Source organism: Pezoporus wallicus, unplaced genomic scaffold, assembly GCF_028554395.1.
Source record: "Pezoporus wallicus isolate ANWC-B61680 ecotype Strahan unplaced genomic scaffold, APGP_CSIRO_Pwel_v1 contig_3858, whole genome shotgun sequence".
NCBI classification, from domain to species: domain Eukaryota; kingdom Metazoa; phylum Chordata; class Aves; order Psittaciformes; family Psittacidae; genus Pezoporus; species Pezoporus wallicus.
In genome coordinates this window covers 2,125,009-2,139,837 of record NW_026638754.1, presented here as the reverse complement: position 1 = coordinate 2,139,837, position 14,829 = coordinate 2,125,009, and the positions used below count along the sequence as shown (strand labels likewise).

General features: G+C 37.9%; 1 protein-coding gene across 2 annotated transcripts in view; it reads right to left on the bottom strand.

The window, feature by feature from the left end:
• The window catches only part of CFTR (CF transmembrane conductance regulator), an 88,762-nt gene that overhangs the window by 54,929 nt on the left and 19,004 nt on the right, over positions 1–14,829 (bottom strand). For both annotated transcript variants that reach the window (XM_057412180.1, XM_057412181.1), the window contains exons 4-10: positions 11,285–11,500; positions 10,273–10,362; positions 8,722–8,885; positions 8,124–8,249; positions 4,226–4,472; positions 2,624–2,716; positions 1,928–2,104 (exon numbers count right to left, since the gene is read on the bottom strand). In XM_057412180.1, the coding sequence (XP_057268163.1) occupies positions 1,928–2,104; positions 2,624–2,716; positions 4,226–4,472; positions 8,124–8,249; positions 8,722–8,885; positions 10,273–10,362; positions 11,285–11,500 (1,113 nt within the window). The remainder of the gene's footprint in view (positions 1–1,927; positions 2,105–2,623; positions 2,717–4,225; positions 4,473–8,123; positions 8,250–8,721; positions 8,886–10,272; positions 10,363–11,284; positions 11,501–14,829) is intronic.

The window sequence follows — 14,829 nt, the reverse complement described above, 5'->3', positions numbered from 1 at the left end:
GTTATTAGTATTTATGGAGAATATTATTTGATTTTTAATGTTATGAGTAGCTATTTTGTTTGTTCTTTGTACAAGATAATTAACGTTTACAATTTTACTAGTGTTCATAAGCCTTTTATCTGCATTGCCTTGAAAAATACAATTTCTTCATATATGTCTATGCAATTACTCACAAACTACTCAGTGTGATCTGAATTTTCCTCTGTATCTTTTAACTCATTTACGTGAATACATGACCTAAGTGTATTTACTATTTCCCTTCATAAAAGAATTGATTGCAATTTCAGTACTGACATGTTACAATTTCAAAGTTAATCAGTAGCTTGTAGTAACCTTGTCACACATAACTGGCTACTGGATCAAAGAATAGAATTGAGAAATACAAGGAAAAATATGTTACAGAGCCATTACAGTGGTGTTCTTATCACTAATAAACAGTCAGCAAAGCTGGGACGTAACAGCCAAAGATCTAAATATCTGTCTAAGTCACAGTTTAATGCTGTCAAGCCCAAGGATCCTTTGACAAGTTATGCAATATGCAGGGAGAGCCTCACAAGATTCTTTCCATTCATATCAGAATCTAACTTTTCCAAAATGCTGAGTAAGAAGTTTCTGATCTTGCAAAGGACAGACACTTAGTGTTAAACTACTGTATCTGATGCCATATAGCATAGATGGAAAAAAAAAAAAACAAAACTAAACAAAACCACCAAACCCAACCCTATCTGATACTGAAGCAGTATTAAAGAACTGATGTCAGGCTTCACACCTGTTACAGATAAAATAAGTGTGCAGTCTGTTTCATAGGCCTGACAGTTCCTGGAATATACAGTAACAGCCTTAAGCAACATGAAGGAAGCCATAAACTAAGAGGATGCATGGAAAGGAGGATTTTATTTATTTTTGGGGTGGGGGGATCCAGCTTGGGGTTTTTAAAAATCTTTCAGATAATATTACAAGTCTTCTGTCATTATTGCATTGAAAAGTGCAAATCTGTTGTATGCATATACTCAAACTGCTCACTGTAACCTGATTTTTCCTCAGTTTCCTAAGTAGCTGAATAAAGGAGATATACGTATGTCCTTCAGCACTTTCTAGTTGATATTTTTGTATTACAAGTATCACCTTTAGCAACAAGACAAAACTGATTTTTGGTGATATCTTAGCAAAATATCAGCAACATAGCAAAATTAGTCTGTAAATTTAGAAGTATCACAGTAAAATGCACCACAACATGTTGGCTTGATGATAACCTCATGTGCTGTGCCCTTTGCTCTTTCCTACTGGTATCATCACTGAAAAACAATATAGAAGCTTTGATCATACTATATTGAAATTGATGGGTCTTTTACCATTGACTACAACAGAAGAAATATTTTACTCCATGCAAGGAAATCAGAATATGTTCACCAATAATTTGTTCAACCCAAAAGTTGCCAAATACATAATGAATGTTTGTTTTGACTTTCACATCTCCTCAGAAAATGCAGTGAAGATGACAGATACATCTAATTACTTGCTTTTTGAAGTTAATAAGAGTATCACAGTTCAACTCATTTTATATTAATGAGGTTAATCAGATGTGTTATCTGCAAACTAAATGTATTGCTAAAATTATCTGCAAACTCAACGTATTGCTAACATTTGGGGATTCTAAAGAGACGACTGATCTAAACCACAACTTTTCCTAGAAAACCACAGTTTCCACAGCACCTCCCCCAGGTTTTGCATGGGACTCGGGGAGCCTGTCTGAGTGAAACACTGTGCGAATATACTTTTTATACTTTTTCCTACAGCCATCATGTTTACAGTGAGCAGAAGACAGCAAGAAAACAGTACCGATACAGGTATTATTACAGCTAACAACACAGTATCATTTCTTGAAATTATTAGGATTTTGTTGAAAAAAACCCAGAAATAGAAATACCTTGCCTGCTCCAGTAGATCCAGAAACAGCTAATAACTGTCCCTTCTCAATCTTGAAATTTATATCCTGAAGAACAGGGGATGCATGAAGTGGAAAATTACTGAAGAAGAGATTGTTGTCAGTGCTAGAATTGCTGTTGTTTTCCTGGCTTGCTTTTAAAAACAGCTCTCCAATTCCCTGCAACATACACAGATGTGTATTTGTATTTACGTAAAAATAAAGCATATGCAGACATGTATATCATACTACATACTTAGGAAAACACATGAACTTACTTTTCTGATGTTACTTTGCCTATCTATACCATATTTATTATATTCTTAAATATACATATATATTCATGAACTTGCTCCTAAATCTGTGGACACAAACAGAATTTGCCTCTTATAGAACTAGTTTCCAATGTTTACACATGCCACAGCCTGATTCTGTTTTCAGGCTGGTTTAAATCAGAAATAACTACTTATTATAGACCTTAACACTTATTAAAAGGTCTCTTACAAAGTTTCTCAATCACAGATAATTTGATATTATACATTCATTACTTGCCATATATTCCTTGCCTGCTGATAGCTGAATCTAAGGTGAAGTTAAAATGAAGGAGCATAGGCTGCCTATTTTAGAGAACACCATGGCAAATATCAGTGAAAAAAAATACATTCTGTGTTTTTATTTAGTTTGGGTAAAAGTACTAACCTCATCCCAAAAAGCTGTTACTTTGTCCAGCTCAACACCAGTGGTGGTTAGATTATACTCCAGGGCTTTATATTCCTTTTTCAGCAAGAAATCCTAGAAACACCATGAAAGCAGATGAGAGGAAGCAGTAAGAAAGGATGGCCATTTAACACAAAGGAGTACATACTTGCCAACACTGAGCACAAAGGTTTCTTACAGTGCTAGTGCATTGTCCTGTCTTAGAGGGAGGCATAAATATAGCTCATCAACATCTTTTGGATGCAGAAGGAAACGCTTTTGAAGCTACCAATTTTTTCACTGCTAGTGAAAACATAACCATAAAGATATTCAGTTCTGATTTATAAAGAATATCAAAATTTGGCATTTCCTTTGCTTTCAGGACTTGTATCAGGCAACATCACCTCCTCTGACCTTAATTGCTTTCAAATAAAGCTTTCGTTTTGGAGTAGGATGTGGAAGGTTGCACACTGGTATCTTCCTACTCCAAAACTGCAAGACTTTAAAAGTGTTACAATGATGTCTCTACCAACAAAACAAAAAAATGGCAGATAATGATCCCAGCCAGTACAGCACTGAAGTAGTGTAATTTCAAATAGCACAAGTCAGCAACTTGACACTTGTGTTACCATCGGGGATGATGACAAAATACCTCCATTAATGCCTAGGGAATCTGAGAGCAAATGGACTGCCTACACTGGGACTCAATAACGCCTTCTAATGTTGAACAGAAAAGTTTATGATTTGACTTCTCAAACCTTCTGCCAGCTGAAAATCATAAAAATCCAATACCTGCCTCTTATTCTACACTAGCATCTCTGATTAGGATCTTTAAATTCCATAGTAGATATTTTCATTAAGCTAAAAAAAAAAAAATAAATTGTATGTTTTAAAAAGAAAAAAAATCTATTTGCAAATATATAAAAAAAGCCCAAATTTCATCCTGAAAATTGAATAAAAATTCTTTTTCCTGAGGCGTGATTTCAAAACAGCAGATAAAATAGTGTTAATGAGAATTCATCTTGATTTGACTCTGTAAATAAGCCTCTCATCCTGGTATATGAGCAATTCATCTCAGTAGACAAGGTAGTTAATAATTATTTGACTGGTACCTTAATTATGTTTACTACTCATAATAAATGAGATGCGTATTTGCATAAGATGCACAATTTCCTGCTGTTCTTGCAACTAATAGCTAGGAAAACAGCAGATCTGTGACTGCAACTACTAGAAGCTGTGCTATATAAAACATTTCCTAATTTTGTACTTCCTTTTCTGAAGGAAAAACATCTCTTAAGAACCACAACTCATGAAATATCTTTTATTAAGTTCCTTGTTCTGCAATGAGAAGAAATAAGTAAATGCCACCGTTTCAAAAAAGGCAGCATGCAGGTAGCATGGGAGTCCTGTGGTTATGCTGCCTGGGGAACCATATAACAATATCAAGATTTATAATGACATTTCATGGTATGTAGTCAAAGCAACACATAGTATATTTGGAAAGTCTGCATAAATGCTGTGCTCTTTTGTTGATCGATTGACAAGATAACGTGCTATGAAGAATGAGCTTACGTACTTGGGAAGATTTTAGTGCATATAACCTACCTGTATTTTGTTTATTGCTCCAATAGAGTCATACCAGGTCTGCACAGACCCAGGAAACTGCCTGGTCACTGTCATTCGAAGAACAATGCAGAAGGAAATGGTGGTAAATATTTTTCGGAGAATAATTCCTTTAATCACAGCATATGGAAGCACAGCTAAAAACACCACAAAAAAGCCTGAAAAGAAGAAGGCTGAGCTGTTCAAATATCTCACATAAGCAGCTTTTCGGGTGAGCTTCAGTTCAGTTCTGTTAAAAAAAAAACAAATACAAATAATTAGTACAGGATTCCACAGTTAACATCTTACAAATATTTTGGATGCACCTGGTGGTAAACAATTAACTCAAAAGCTCATTCATTCTTCTTATTTTCTAGCATTGCAGTTAAAAAGCAAGATTCCAAACAATTTTGGACCTAAACAATAATTAGGCACCAATGTTCAGAGATGTCAAACAAAATTACAATAATTTATGTTATAATTTGGATACCTCATAAACCACAAGCCTCTACAATTCCTAGCACAATCATCCTTAAGCATCTAATGCTGTGGTATCTGATACACCCCCAGAAACATCATCCCATATCCATCCAGTCATGTAGCTATGCAATTCCCCTGGAAGTAACATACTTCGAGATGCCAGATTTGCTATACAAGACCATAAAAAAAACTAAGAACAATCCACAGTCTGATTATAATGGCTTTTTGCAGACCACCCTACTAACAGCTTCACCCATGAAGTAAGGTATCACTTGACCTCAGCCTGAAGAGGTGGAAAGCAGCGAGTCTGCTCTCCACCTTCCTTTTTCTGTAGAAGCTCAGTCTTCAGAGTAGCTTACTGACTGCTGTAGAGACGGGAATGCAACTGGTGATTATCTGGACTGCTTCCAAAATGTCTATGTATCTTACTGCAAGATATTAAATAAAATGAGAACTAATCCAGGAGAGTAATTCATTTTCTGAGCTGATAGCCCTGCCTCACAGTGCTGAAGCTTTCCATCAACTGCTGCCCTGTTCACATTCCCCAGGTGCCTCACAACACAGCTTTGCCTGAACAAAAGCACCACTGCCACAGTGAAAGAGCAATTGCTCTACTGCAAAGAGCAATTAACTGGGGCTAGAGACGCAGCTAGACCTCAAGGTGCCCATTCACTGGGTGAGTGCTCTAGCCACTGGGTTCACAGTCACGCTGGTTCTGGTAACACCTGCTGATGCAAAGTTGAGCACCATAACCTCTATGTGCCTTCTGGTGTTGAACCAGTTTCTGCATGCAAAGTCCATCCAGGATTCTGGAGCTGTGAGGAACCCTCTTTCAGCCCCACACTATGCATGCATGAGACTTCCACATGCATCTAACACCTTACAAACTTTTGTCAGCCAAAGCGTCCCTAAAACTCGCTGACAGAAAATCTGAGCTCAGCTCAGCCAGTTTTGGAGCAGAGTGCCTAGCACTACTTGTTAAGTCTTTATTTCACAAGAGAGGCCTGAAGAAAGTAGACAGGCATGCAGGTCACCACCACAGCAGTAGCCACTGCACTGGAGAAAGGGCCTTGTAATCCCCTCCAGAGCTTGTATGAGAGTGTGGGTGGCAGCGCTGAACAAGGATAACAGATATTTTTGCACTTGATTCTTGTCCAGTCCCACACAAATGCCTGGGTAGAAGCTATCAAAAAGCCCCCCAGTGCTGAAGCACTCAGCTGGCACTCCAAAGAGGGAGAATCAAAGCACTAACCCTTTTCAGTATGCTCTCAAGCACCAGCCACAAGCTGACTGGCGCACAAAAGTTTTCCATGGGTTGATCTGTCTGTGATGTAGGCTTGAGAGCTCTGTAAATTAGGCATGAATTTGGGACAGGTCTTGCTGATGCAACACACGCATTTGGAGAAAAACGGAAGGGACACTATGAGCCTTGTGCATGTATAGAGCACAGTCCAGCATATGCCTGTTTTTTAGGTGATGCTGTAGAAATCACTTCAAATACATGAGTTTGAGATTATTTGTTTTACATAAAGTTGTATCTTCTGCTGACAAAGTATGACACTTCCAGCCTTGGACTTCACCTTCTCCAGTGCTATGCTTATGGTTCAGGGGAAGAGTTAGGTGTGATTTTTTACTTCTCTGAATACCTTGTATAGCCAATAGAAGTGCAGGTACGTATATTCAGACACCAGTTACAAACAGTTATTATCAGTATAGACTTAAGAGGACACACAGGAGACAGCCTATACTGGTGCCTCTGAAGTGTCACAGTTCCACAGGGGAGTTAACCTGCAGCAGGGTTACACTTGCAGGATGGCCAGCTCCATCTGGTAGCTCAGGTCTACCCAAGTAAAGGGCACAGGTTTGTTGCATCAGAAAATGGCATCATGCAGAAGCAGTTTGGTAATGACTAAGTTATAATGCATTGCTGCTAAAACGCAATCATGGCTTCAAGCACAAGGCCTCATTTCCTACCAGATTAACAAGGCAACTGACTGGGAGACCCTGCAAAGCTAGCTCAGCAAGCAGACTTCGGCTGAAACTCTTGACATTCCTGGGTTGATCTGCTCTGGTGATGTCTTCACCAAGTGACCTGCTGGATCACTCAAAAAACTACAGTATTTTGGTGCAGAGAAGTAGAAAAGAGATACTTTGACCTTGTAATACTGCTAGCATCCCTAACTTTTAAAAATTCATGTAGAAAATAATAAAAACTGAATTCCAGCATTACAAAATGTGCTACAGATTACTGCAGAATATACAGATCATATAATAACAGTCCTTTTTGCAGGTTCCCTTAACCACTTTGTGGACTATAATTTTAAAATTGATTTCAACAGGATTTGTTCACAAGATGTGGTCCCAAATTTCCTAAAAGCAATGCACGTGACTAAGTGACACCGAGCGAATCCTAACCCAGTCCCATCTTCGAGCCAGAATTCCCAGCATGGATTCAGACTGAGTTTTCTCTGATCATTAAATCATTACAAATTTTAAGATCTTCCTTATTCTAAAGGTAAAGAACATCACTTTCCCTGGACTGTCTTTCAGAAAGCAGCTGAACAAGAAGGTGTTTGTGTAAAAATATAATTTCCTCTCTTTTATTTACATGATAATATGAGCCTTGTATTTCTTTTATTTTCTTTTATTTTCCCAATCACACAACTGGCACAGAATTTTAATTCTCTGTAAAGGACTAAACAAACACACAGGACAGCTTTAGTGAAGCATCATACATCAATCAATGTGTCACCTCTCCTCCCTTCCCCCAGGACTCCTCATAGCTCTCAGCTAACTAGGTTAGCTCCTTTACTTCCTTTCTGTTTCGGGTCTGGTAGTTCCAGTTCAACCTTGGTATTAATTGAGGAGATAAGCATTATACAAGGCTATCTACTGACAATAACAGCTAATGCAAATGTGCAGGATCAATAGATGAATCTGCACTGCTTTAATCCTCTCACAGGTTGCATGCACCATTTAAAACCAGCTTTATTGCATTTCTCAGAAAACTGGCTGCAGAGGACTCATACTGTTTCCTTCACCGCAGAATAGGAAGGTCTGTAAAGCCTTAGGTAACCACCACAAAAGGTCTTTTTATTGTAAGATGAAGCTGGGGTTGGCCAGAAACAAACACAGATGCCACAATTGTTTTACGTCCGCAAACTAATCATTGAAATATCATTATAACAAACGAGGAAGTAAACAAAACAAAAAAAAATAATAAAAATCTCACCTCCATAGTGAGCTTGATGAATTGTGAAAAAAACCCAGGCTGCAGTGTGGGAATTCACAGTTAGCTTATGGAGGATTAATGTTTGTGTGCTTTCCTTCTTAACTAACAAGACCACAGATGATGTTAATAGCCACCTTTTATTTTTTTCCAAGCACATAAAAAATTTGACTAACAAATGAGAACACTTACTCACGGATACTTTCAATCATTTTTTCCATTGCATCTTCCCAACAATAGGCTTTAACTGATTGTATGTTTTCAATTATTTCTGAGGTGATGACAAGTCTCTCATTGATCTTTCCTGCTCTCTTATTCCTACAATGTAAAAAGGCAGTACGTTAATCTTCATCTTTTTCATGCTGTATACTTAGTTCATATCCCATTATATCTTACGGAAACACTTTCCCTATATGCCTATGCTTAAAATGTTCATTTTAACAGAATTATTATGAAGAATGTGAAAGGAATTATCAGAAATCTAGTAATTGTTTTACTAAGGAGAAAACAAAAGCTCTAAAAAGAATAAATCAAATCACTAACAAGGAGTTTTAATTCTACAAAGCATTATCACTGTTTATTACATGTTAGACCTTTCATTTTGCTAAGTTTAGACAACTACAGCTAAATAAGTAACTGCTTGTCCATGACTTTCCCGACACAGCAAACATTCTTTGGACTCCTCTTTTGTAACAATGGCATACCTAGAGACTTAATCAAGTGGTATAAACTTCTTAAACCAATGTGGTTCAGAAAAATATACTGAAATATTTTAAAACAGTCTTGTCACCTGTATTTCATCATCATTTGTCCCAGCCAGGCTTGGAAAAAGGCCACGACTATTAGAAAAGCAAGTCCAGAAAATGCAGAAGCTTCTAACATATCCCAGAGCAGTCCCATCAGCAGTGCCACTTGTAAAGGTGCAATCCATACAAAATGAGCTAGAGCAAGACCCTGTGGAAGCCCACAGCAGAAAATAATAACAATACAAGTTACAGATGTGCCCTCAAAACTAGATGAAAAGGAAGAAGTCATTAAGGTGACACTTAAAAAAATGTAACAAAGTATGGTACAAATATTTCCAGTAGTAAAACAAGTTTATAAAGGAAGATTTGTGATCCTGAGCACATAGCATTCTGGGTGTTAATTATGATGACAGTGCAGCAATACATACACATGCCACACCTAAACTTTGATTTTTGTAAGGCAAAGTTCAGTCTGCAATTGTCTCTGAGCTATGCATATGCACAAGGAAAAATCCCAGCTTTGTAAAAGTAAACAGAATTTGCCATCGATGCCGCCTTTTTCAACCACTGAACGATGAGAAAAATACACAGAAGAATCTTCTGAGAGTTATTTCATCTGACATAGGAGGTGAATATTACTTTGGAGAAGTGATGACTGTCATGTGAACACAACTAATCCAAAATAGATTGCTGCCCACTTCAGTCATATTCCTTCACACTGGGGAGATTTTGGACTGAATCCTGTGATCAGGCTGCAGAGGCGTCCGTGTTACTGCAGCTACACTGCTGTCCTAGCTTGTTCAGTGCTAGCTGACATTGCTCTATATAGGAATATGATGCGTAAAGTAAATGCACCCTGCATTTTCAGCCATGAGTCTACAGTCTCTCTGATCTTGATTCTTTTAATAGGAAGCAAACCTTGTACTACCAATGGGCCAATCAAACCCACATGCCGAACGAGACAGAGTTTCCAGTTCCAAAAGCCATTAGCCAGGATCTACCTCTGTGTCTTTTAACAAAAGAGAACTTCTACAGGAAACTCTTGGAGTATTGTCGAACATGGATGTGTTGGGAATGATTCCTAATAAGATCTTACATCAACGGTTAATCACTTTTAGAAGAGTGAGTAATAGTAGCAACAGGATGCTGAACATCATCACTTGTTCAACAGCAGGAATGGACTGGATCACCTTAGTAAAAAGGCACAGTCATCAAGAAAAGAGAATGGAAGGATTGAACCAGCAAGTGATGACCTCTATGAAATCAAATGCATAACCAAGAGTTTCCCTGTGAGGTTCCCACTAGACTGTAGAACAAGCATTTTTTTAAGGTATATCTGTTTTTTAGGTTTCCTCTACTAATCAGCATAGGAGGTAAAGGACATCGTAAGTATGAGAACGAGCACTTCCAGGACCACATGCCAACATATTTTTTTAAGGTTAAGGTAGTGATTCATTTTATATCTACAATAAGTACTCAGTGCAGTTTGTCATTTATGCTCCTTCCTTCCTTAATATTTGCCATGAACAACTTGAAGTATTGAATTTGTATTTATTTGATGGCTCATCAAGCGGATTAAACAACCAATGACGTACCTCATCAAATTTGTTCAGATTGTTGGAAAGAAGACTGACCAATTGTCCAGTACTTATTTTATCTAGAACTCTGCTTGACAGTTTTAAGATCTGTAAAAGAAAACAAAACCATAGAAAAATGGCCATGTAACTTGTCCCCATAAAACAGAATACAGATAAAAATGATAAGCAGTGGTACAGTAGTATAAATAACAATTCACTTATCTACTTATGCTGTAAAGAAAGTCTCATTAAACTTGTTATTTATGTCACTTAGATTTAATATAGCTATTAAATTCTTTTACAAACATTGATCTATCGACTTAGTCCTTGCTTTCTGTTGAATATTTTATGCATACAGATATATATGCAAATGCAAGTTTTAATTAAGCATGCATGCTGTGTGCTGCTGTGCATCCTCAAAAATCTCCTACTGTGCCTATCTTGACAATTACCTTTGAAAGATGTTTTCACAGTAAGCTTTATACTAGAGTAACTAATATGTTTGTCTAAATTATCTGCTTTTGGTATTGATAAAACCAAATACCTTTTTAAATATTTGGATTTGTGACATGTGATCCATCAATATCTGTTGATTCTTCACGCTATAGAGATCTCACACAGTATCATTCAAACCCAATTCCTTCTATGTAATATTTACTGTTTAAATCTTCACCTCTAATCCTCTTTTGAAAATATTCGTTGGCCACCACAAAGTATGTTATTCCTCCTTTGCAATACACGTGCATAACAGGAGCACAGTGGTATAACAATTAAGGCATCTTACCACATATCCAGCAAGTCTGAACTCACACAGAGGCTGACTTCAGTCAAACCAGCTGTAGACAAGTATTTAATTCTTTGGACTTAGGAAATGGAGAGCTGTCAGAAACTGCTGTTAGTCACATTATTCTTTCGTGTACTTTGTGTACCTTGACTAGCAAACCCATCAATCTTTCTTTCAACAAACTGGCCTAAAAGTTACATAGGCTACAGTCAGAGGTTTGGCTTTGAGTGTAAATGAAACAATTACCTTCTTATAGATCAAGCTAAACATAGCTATCCTCATTTGCATTCCTATATGATGAAGACCAAATATAGCAGGGTGGATGAGTAGTGTTCTCACAAGGAAGAGAAGGCACAAGCCAATGCCCAGGTAGTATGCGATGGATCTTTCACTGGAGTTATCTGGATCATAGGAAGCTATTATTCGTCCCAGCAGAAGGGGTTGCACAGATTTGGTGACTTCCTGCAGATGGAAATGAGAAAGATGTTTTTTGTCAGTAGTTTGTTCACTTTTTCAAAATGGTTAACATTTTTATTTCAGCCAACTGAGATTTACAGTTTAAATGTGGAAGCCAGGTCTGTTTGCTGTGCATACCATGAAAAGCTGCAGTAATTACACAGAAGAACAGACAACTCACTGCTCTTATCTGGGATGCTCCTGCAACTCCATCAGAGCAAATCTAGTTTGTAAATTTTGTTTGAACATTTCCTATGAAAGTGACAACTGAGATCAGCTTCCACATTTACTTTCTGGAGTTCTGATGGATTAGACACACAACTGAATCCAGTTTAGCAGGCTGGATCTCTGTTTTGGCCCTTAGGGAACAGTTCTCACTGCACTTTACCAGACTTATAGGACACACGAAGACCCAGAGCTCCTGAAATGAGCACCTGTAGAACACAATGAGGATGCAGCTAAACCAGAAAGTAAATAGAAATGGCAACAGACACACAAAAAAACCAAACAACAAAAAACAAACACAAAAAAAAAAACAACAACCAAAAAAAAACCACCAAACCAAACAATTTGTATCATCCTACTCAGTTCTAGACACTGTATTTAGGATTGTAGCAAAAGCAGGATGAGAGGGTCTAAATAGTAGAGGAGGCAGCAAGTTCAATAGAAGTTGCAGAGGGAAACCACCCTTTCTGCATTATAAGCCTCAGCACTTCCCATCCTGAGATGAGCAACCTAGTAGAGAACCAGAGCAGGAGAGGAAAAAGAGGCAATATTAAACTGCTAAATGGCAAGGCATCCAAGTTATCTGCTATAGCCCTGACTTTACCTTAGCCCAATATTACATTTGTCCTCAGCCTCCTGCGCTGTTGCAATTAAACCCCATACAGAGATGCAGAGAGAACTAGTGAAGTTCAGCTGTAATTAATACTTTACGGTGATAAATAGATGGGAAGATCCCCTTTAATTTGTTTCCTTCTCCTTTTGGTTCCTTTTAGTCTCTTATATAAGAGCAATAGTCTTTACTGTAACCCCTTTTGAACATCACTCTTAGTGGAACGGATAGTAACCAGTCACTTCTTTCACAGAAGAAATGAAATTTTACATCTCAAATAGCATACCTGTTCTGCTCACTACATTTTCCAAATTAAAACACCTCTCTGCCCCAACACAAATACTGTAAATCTGGAGCCAACTTTGTCAAAGACTTGGTGTTATTAGCAGGCAAAGGGAGGAGTGTTTATTAAAACACACATGACCCAAGGCAGCTGTGCTTAGACCATATGCATCCCGAAGAGGCAAACCAAAACTCCCCAAAACTCACAAAATACAAACAGTCACCTCTCAAGGACAATGAGGTGCTTTCATACTCTAAGAGATTCCAAGATAAGCTTTTATATATAGGCTTAAAATAGCAAGATTTCTTTTTTCTGTATTTACTCTTATTCCAGTGAAAATGCCATGCTCTGCTGCTGTGTTTGTTGTGACTATAAAGGTATTGCATACATGCCTAGCTCACTGGAAAAAAAAGTGATTTACAGACTAAGGGTAGAATAATAGCTGGCAATAAGCCAAATCATTTGCTATCTCATGGGGCATAAAAATCTACTAGTTTACAGTGGAGATTTATCATCTTACTTACCAAAGATATTATTATTTTGTCTATATACAAATGAAAGCAGAACTACCTGGGTTTTATTTTTCCTCTTGTAACCTCAAAATTAAGCACAGATATAAATATGGATAAATAAACTGATTAGAATGACCTGACAAAAAAAAGCAGTGAGATCTGGGTACCTATCATAAAATCCAGTTTTCAAGAGTCATGTTTTATCTTCTTCTGTCCTTGCTCTTCCCTCTGCATTTGCCACAGGCCATTAAGAAACTCAGAAACATCCCTCTCACAGAAATCTTAATTAAAAGAGCAAAGATCCAAAGTGAAAGGAGAGTTTGACACAGGATATGGTGCTAATCTGACCTGGTATGGCTACTCTTACGCAAGGAGAACTTTCACATTACGTGTATTCCCCCATATGCTCTATCACTCTGGATTTGAAGACAATAATGCATATCTCTGGTTTGGCATGTGTCCAAGAAGTGCTTCAGGACTTTCATATCCCTCTCTGCCTCCTCACTTACACCCGTGACCTATATGGAAGAACTTCAGGAAATCCTCATTAGGGATATGACACTAAAACTACTTCTAAGTTAATGTTAGCAGCAGCTGTGCCTGAGTGGAAATATATATTTCACAGAGATGAATATAAGAGAAAAATATAGGTAGAATCAAACTGATCCTCACAGCAAAGCATCTGGTTTGGTAGCCAGTATCATGCTAAGAAGCAAGATCTTTGTTTTACCAGAATACCACCTTTGCTTTAAATTGCAAGACACGTCTGCTGATGAGATGAAGTGTGGAAGCTGTTTCAAACAGCAGGGGAGCAGATACATTAAATGCAGTAACTCAACGTGCTTAACACAACACGGTTTATGAGGGGGAGCTGTAGTACTCTAGGGGGCCAGAGCGCATGTGTCCACCCTGCAACAACATCATTACCTACAGCGCGTGAGGGGAAAGAGAGAAATGGAAAAACTACTAGACCTAATGAGAGCAAAGCTGTGATGCCAGTTGCAATGACAACTACACAGACAGCAGGAATGTCAGCAGAGTTTAAACCACACTTCAAGAAAGGTGCTGTGAAAACAGCTCAGGGATCAGACAAGAGAAGAGCTGAAAGGAAAGTGAAGTTCAAAAGCACACGCAACTTGATTGCACCTATGCCAATACGGCACAACATCCTGTCCCCATTCAAATCAATGGCAAAGCTCCCATTAATTTCCGTGAGCAGGGCCTGAAAAGAACACCAGCAGCTTAGGCAGTGATTTCTTCCTCTTACAGCTTTCAACAAAATGAAGATGAATAATAATTGAATCATCAAACAAATTTAAACTGAGACTTACTCTTTCCATATTCATTGTGAAAGGCGCAGGTTTTGTTTCCTATGTGCTGAATTGCACATGTCTGAGATTTCTTAAAGAAATGGGAAAAAAACACAAACAAACAAAGAATATGACTCAAAAATCCTGCAGTCCCTTTCTGTCCTCACCTGGTCTAAAATTGTGCTCCATTTAAAAAGTCCTCACAGAGAAATCAACCCAGCACAGTTCCACACGTGCATGCCCACACAGACTTCACTTGCCTGTAGTCTTGGAAATGAAGTTATCTTCAAAACTGCCTGCAAGAGCCCTCAGACACTGCTTAACTTTTAACAGGAGTGAATTACTGAGAAAGTTTTGGCTGGCAGACTCTACAGGAGCACCTGTTACAGTGTATA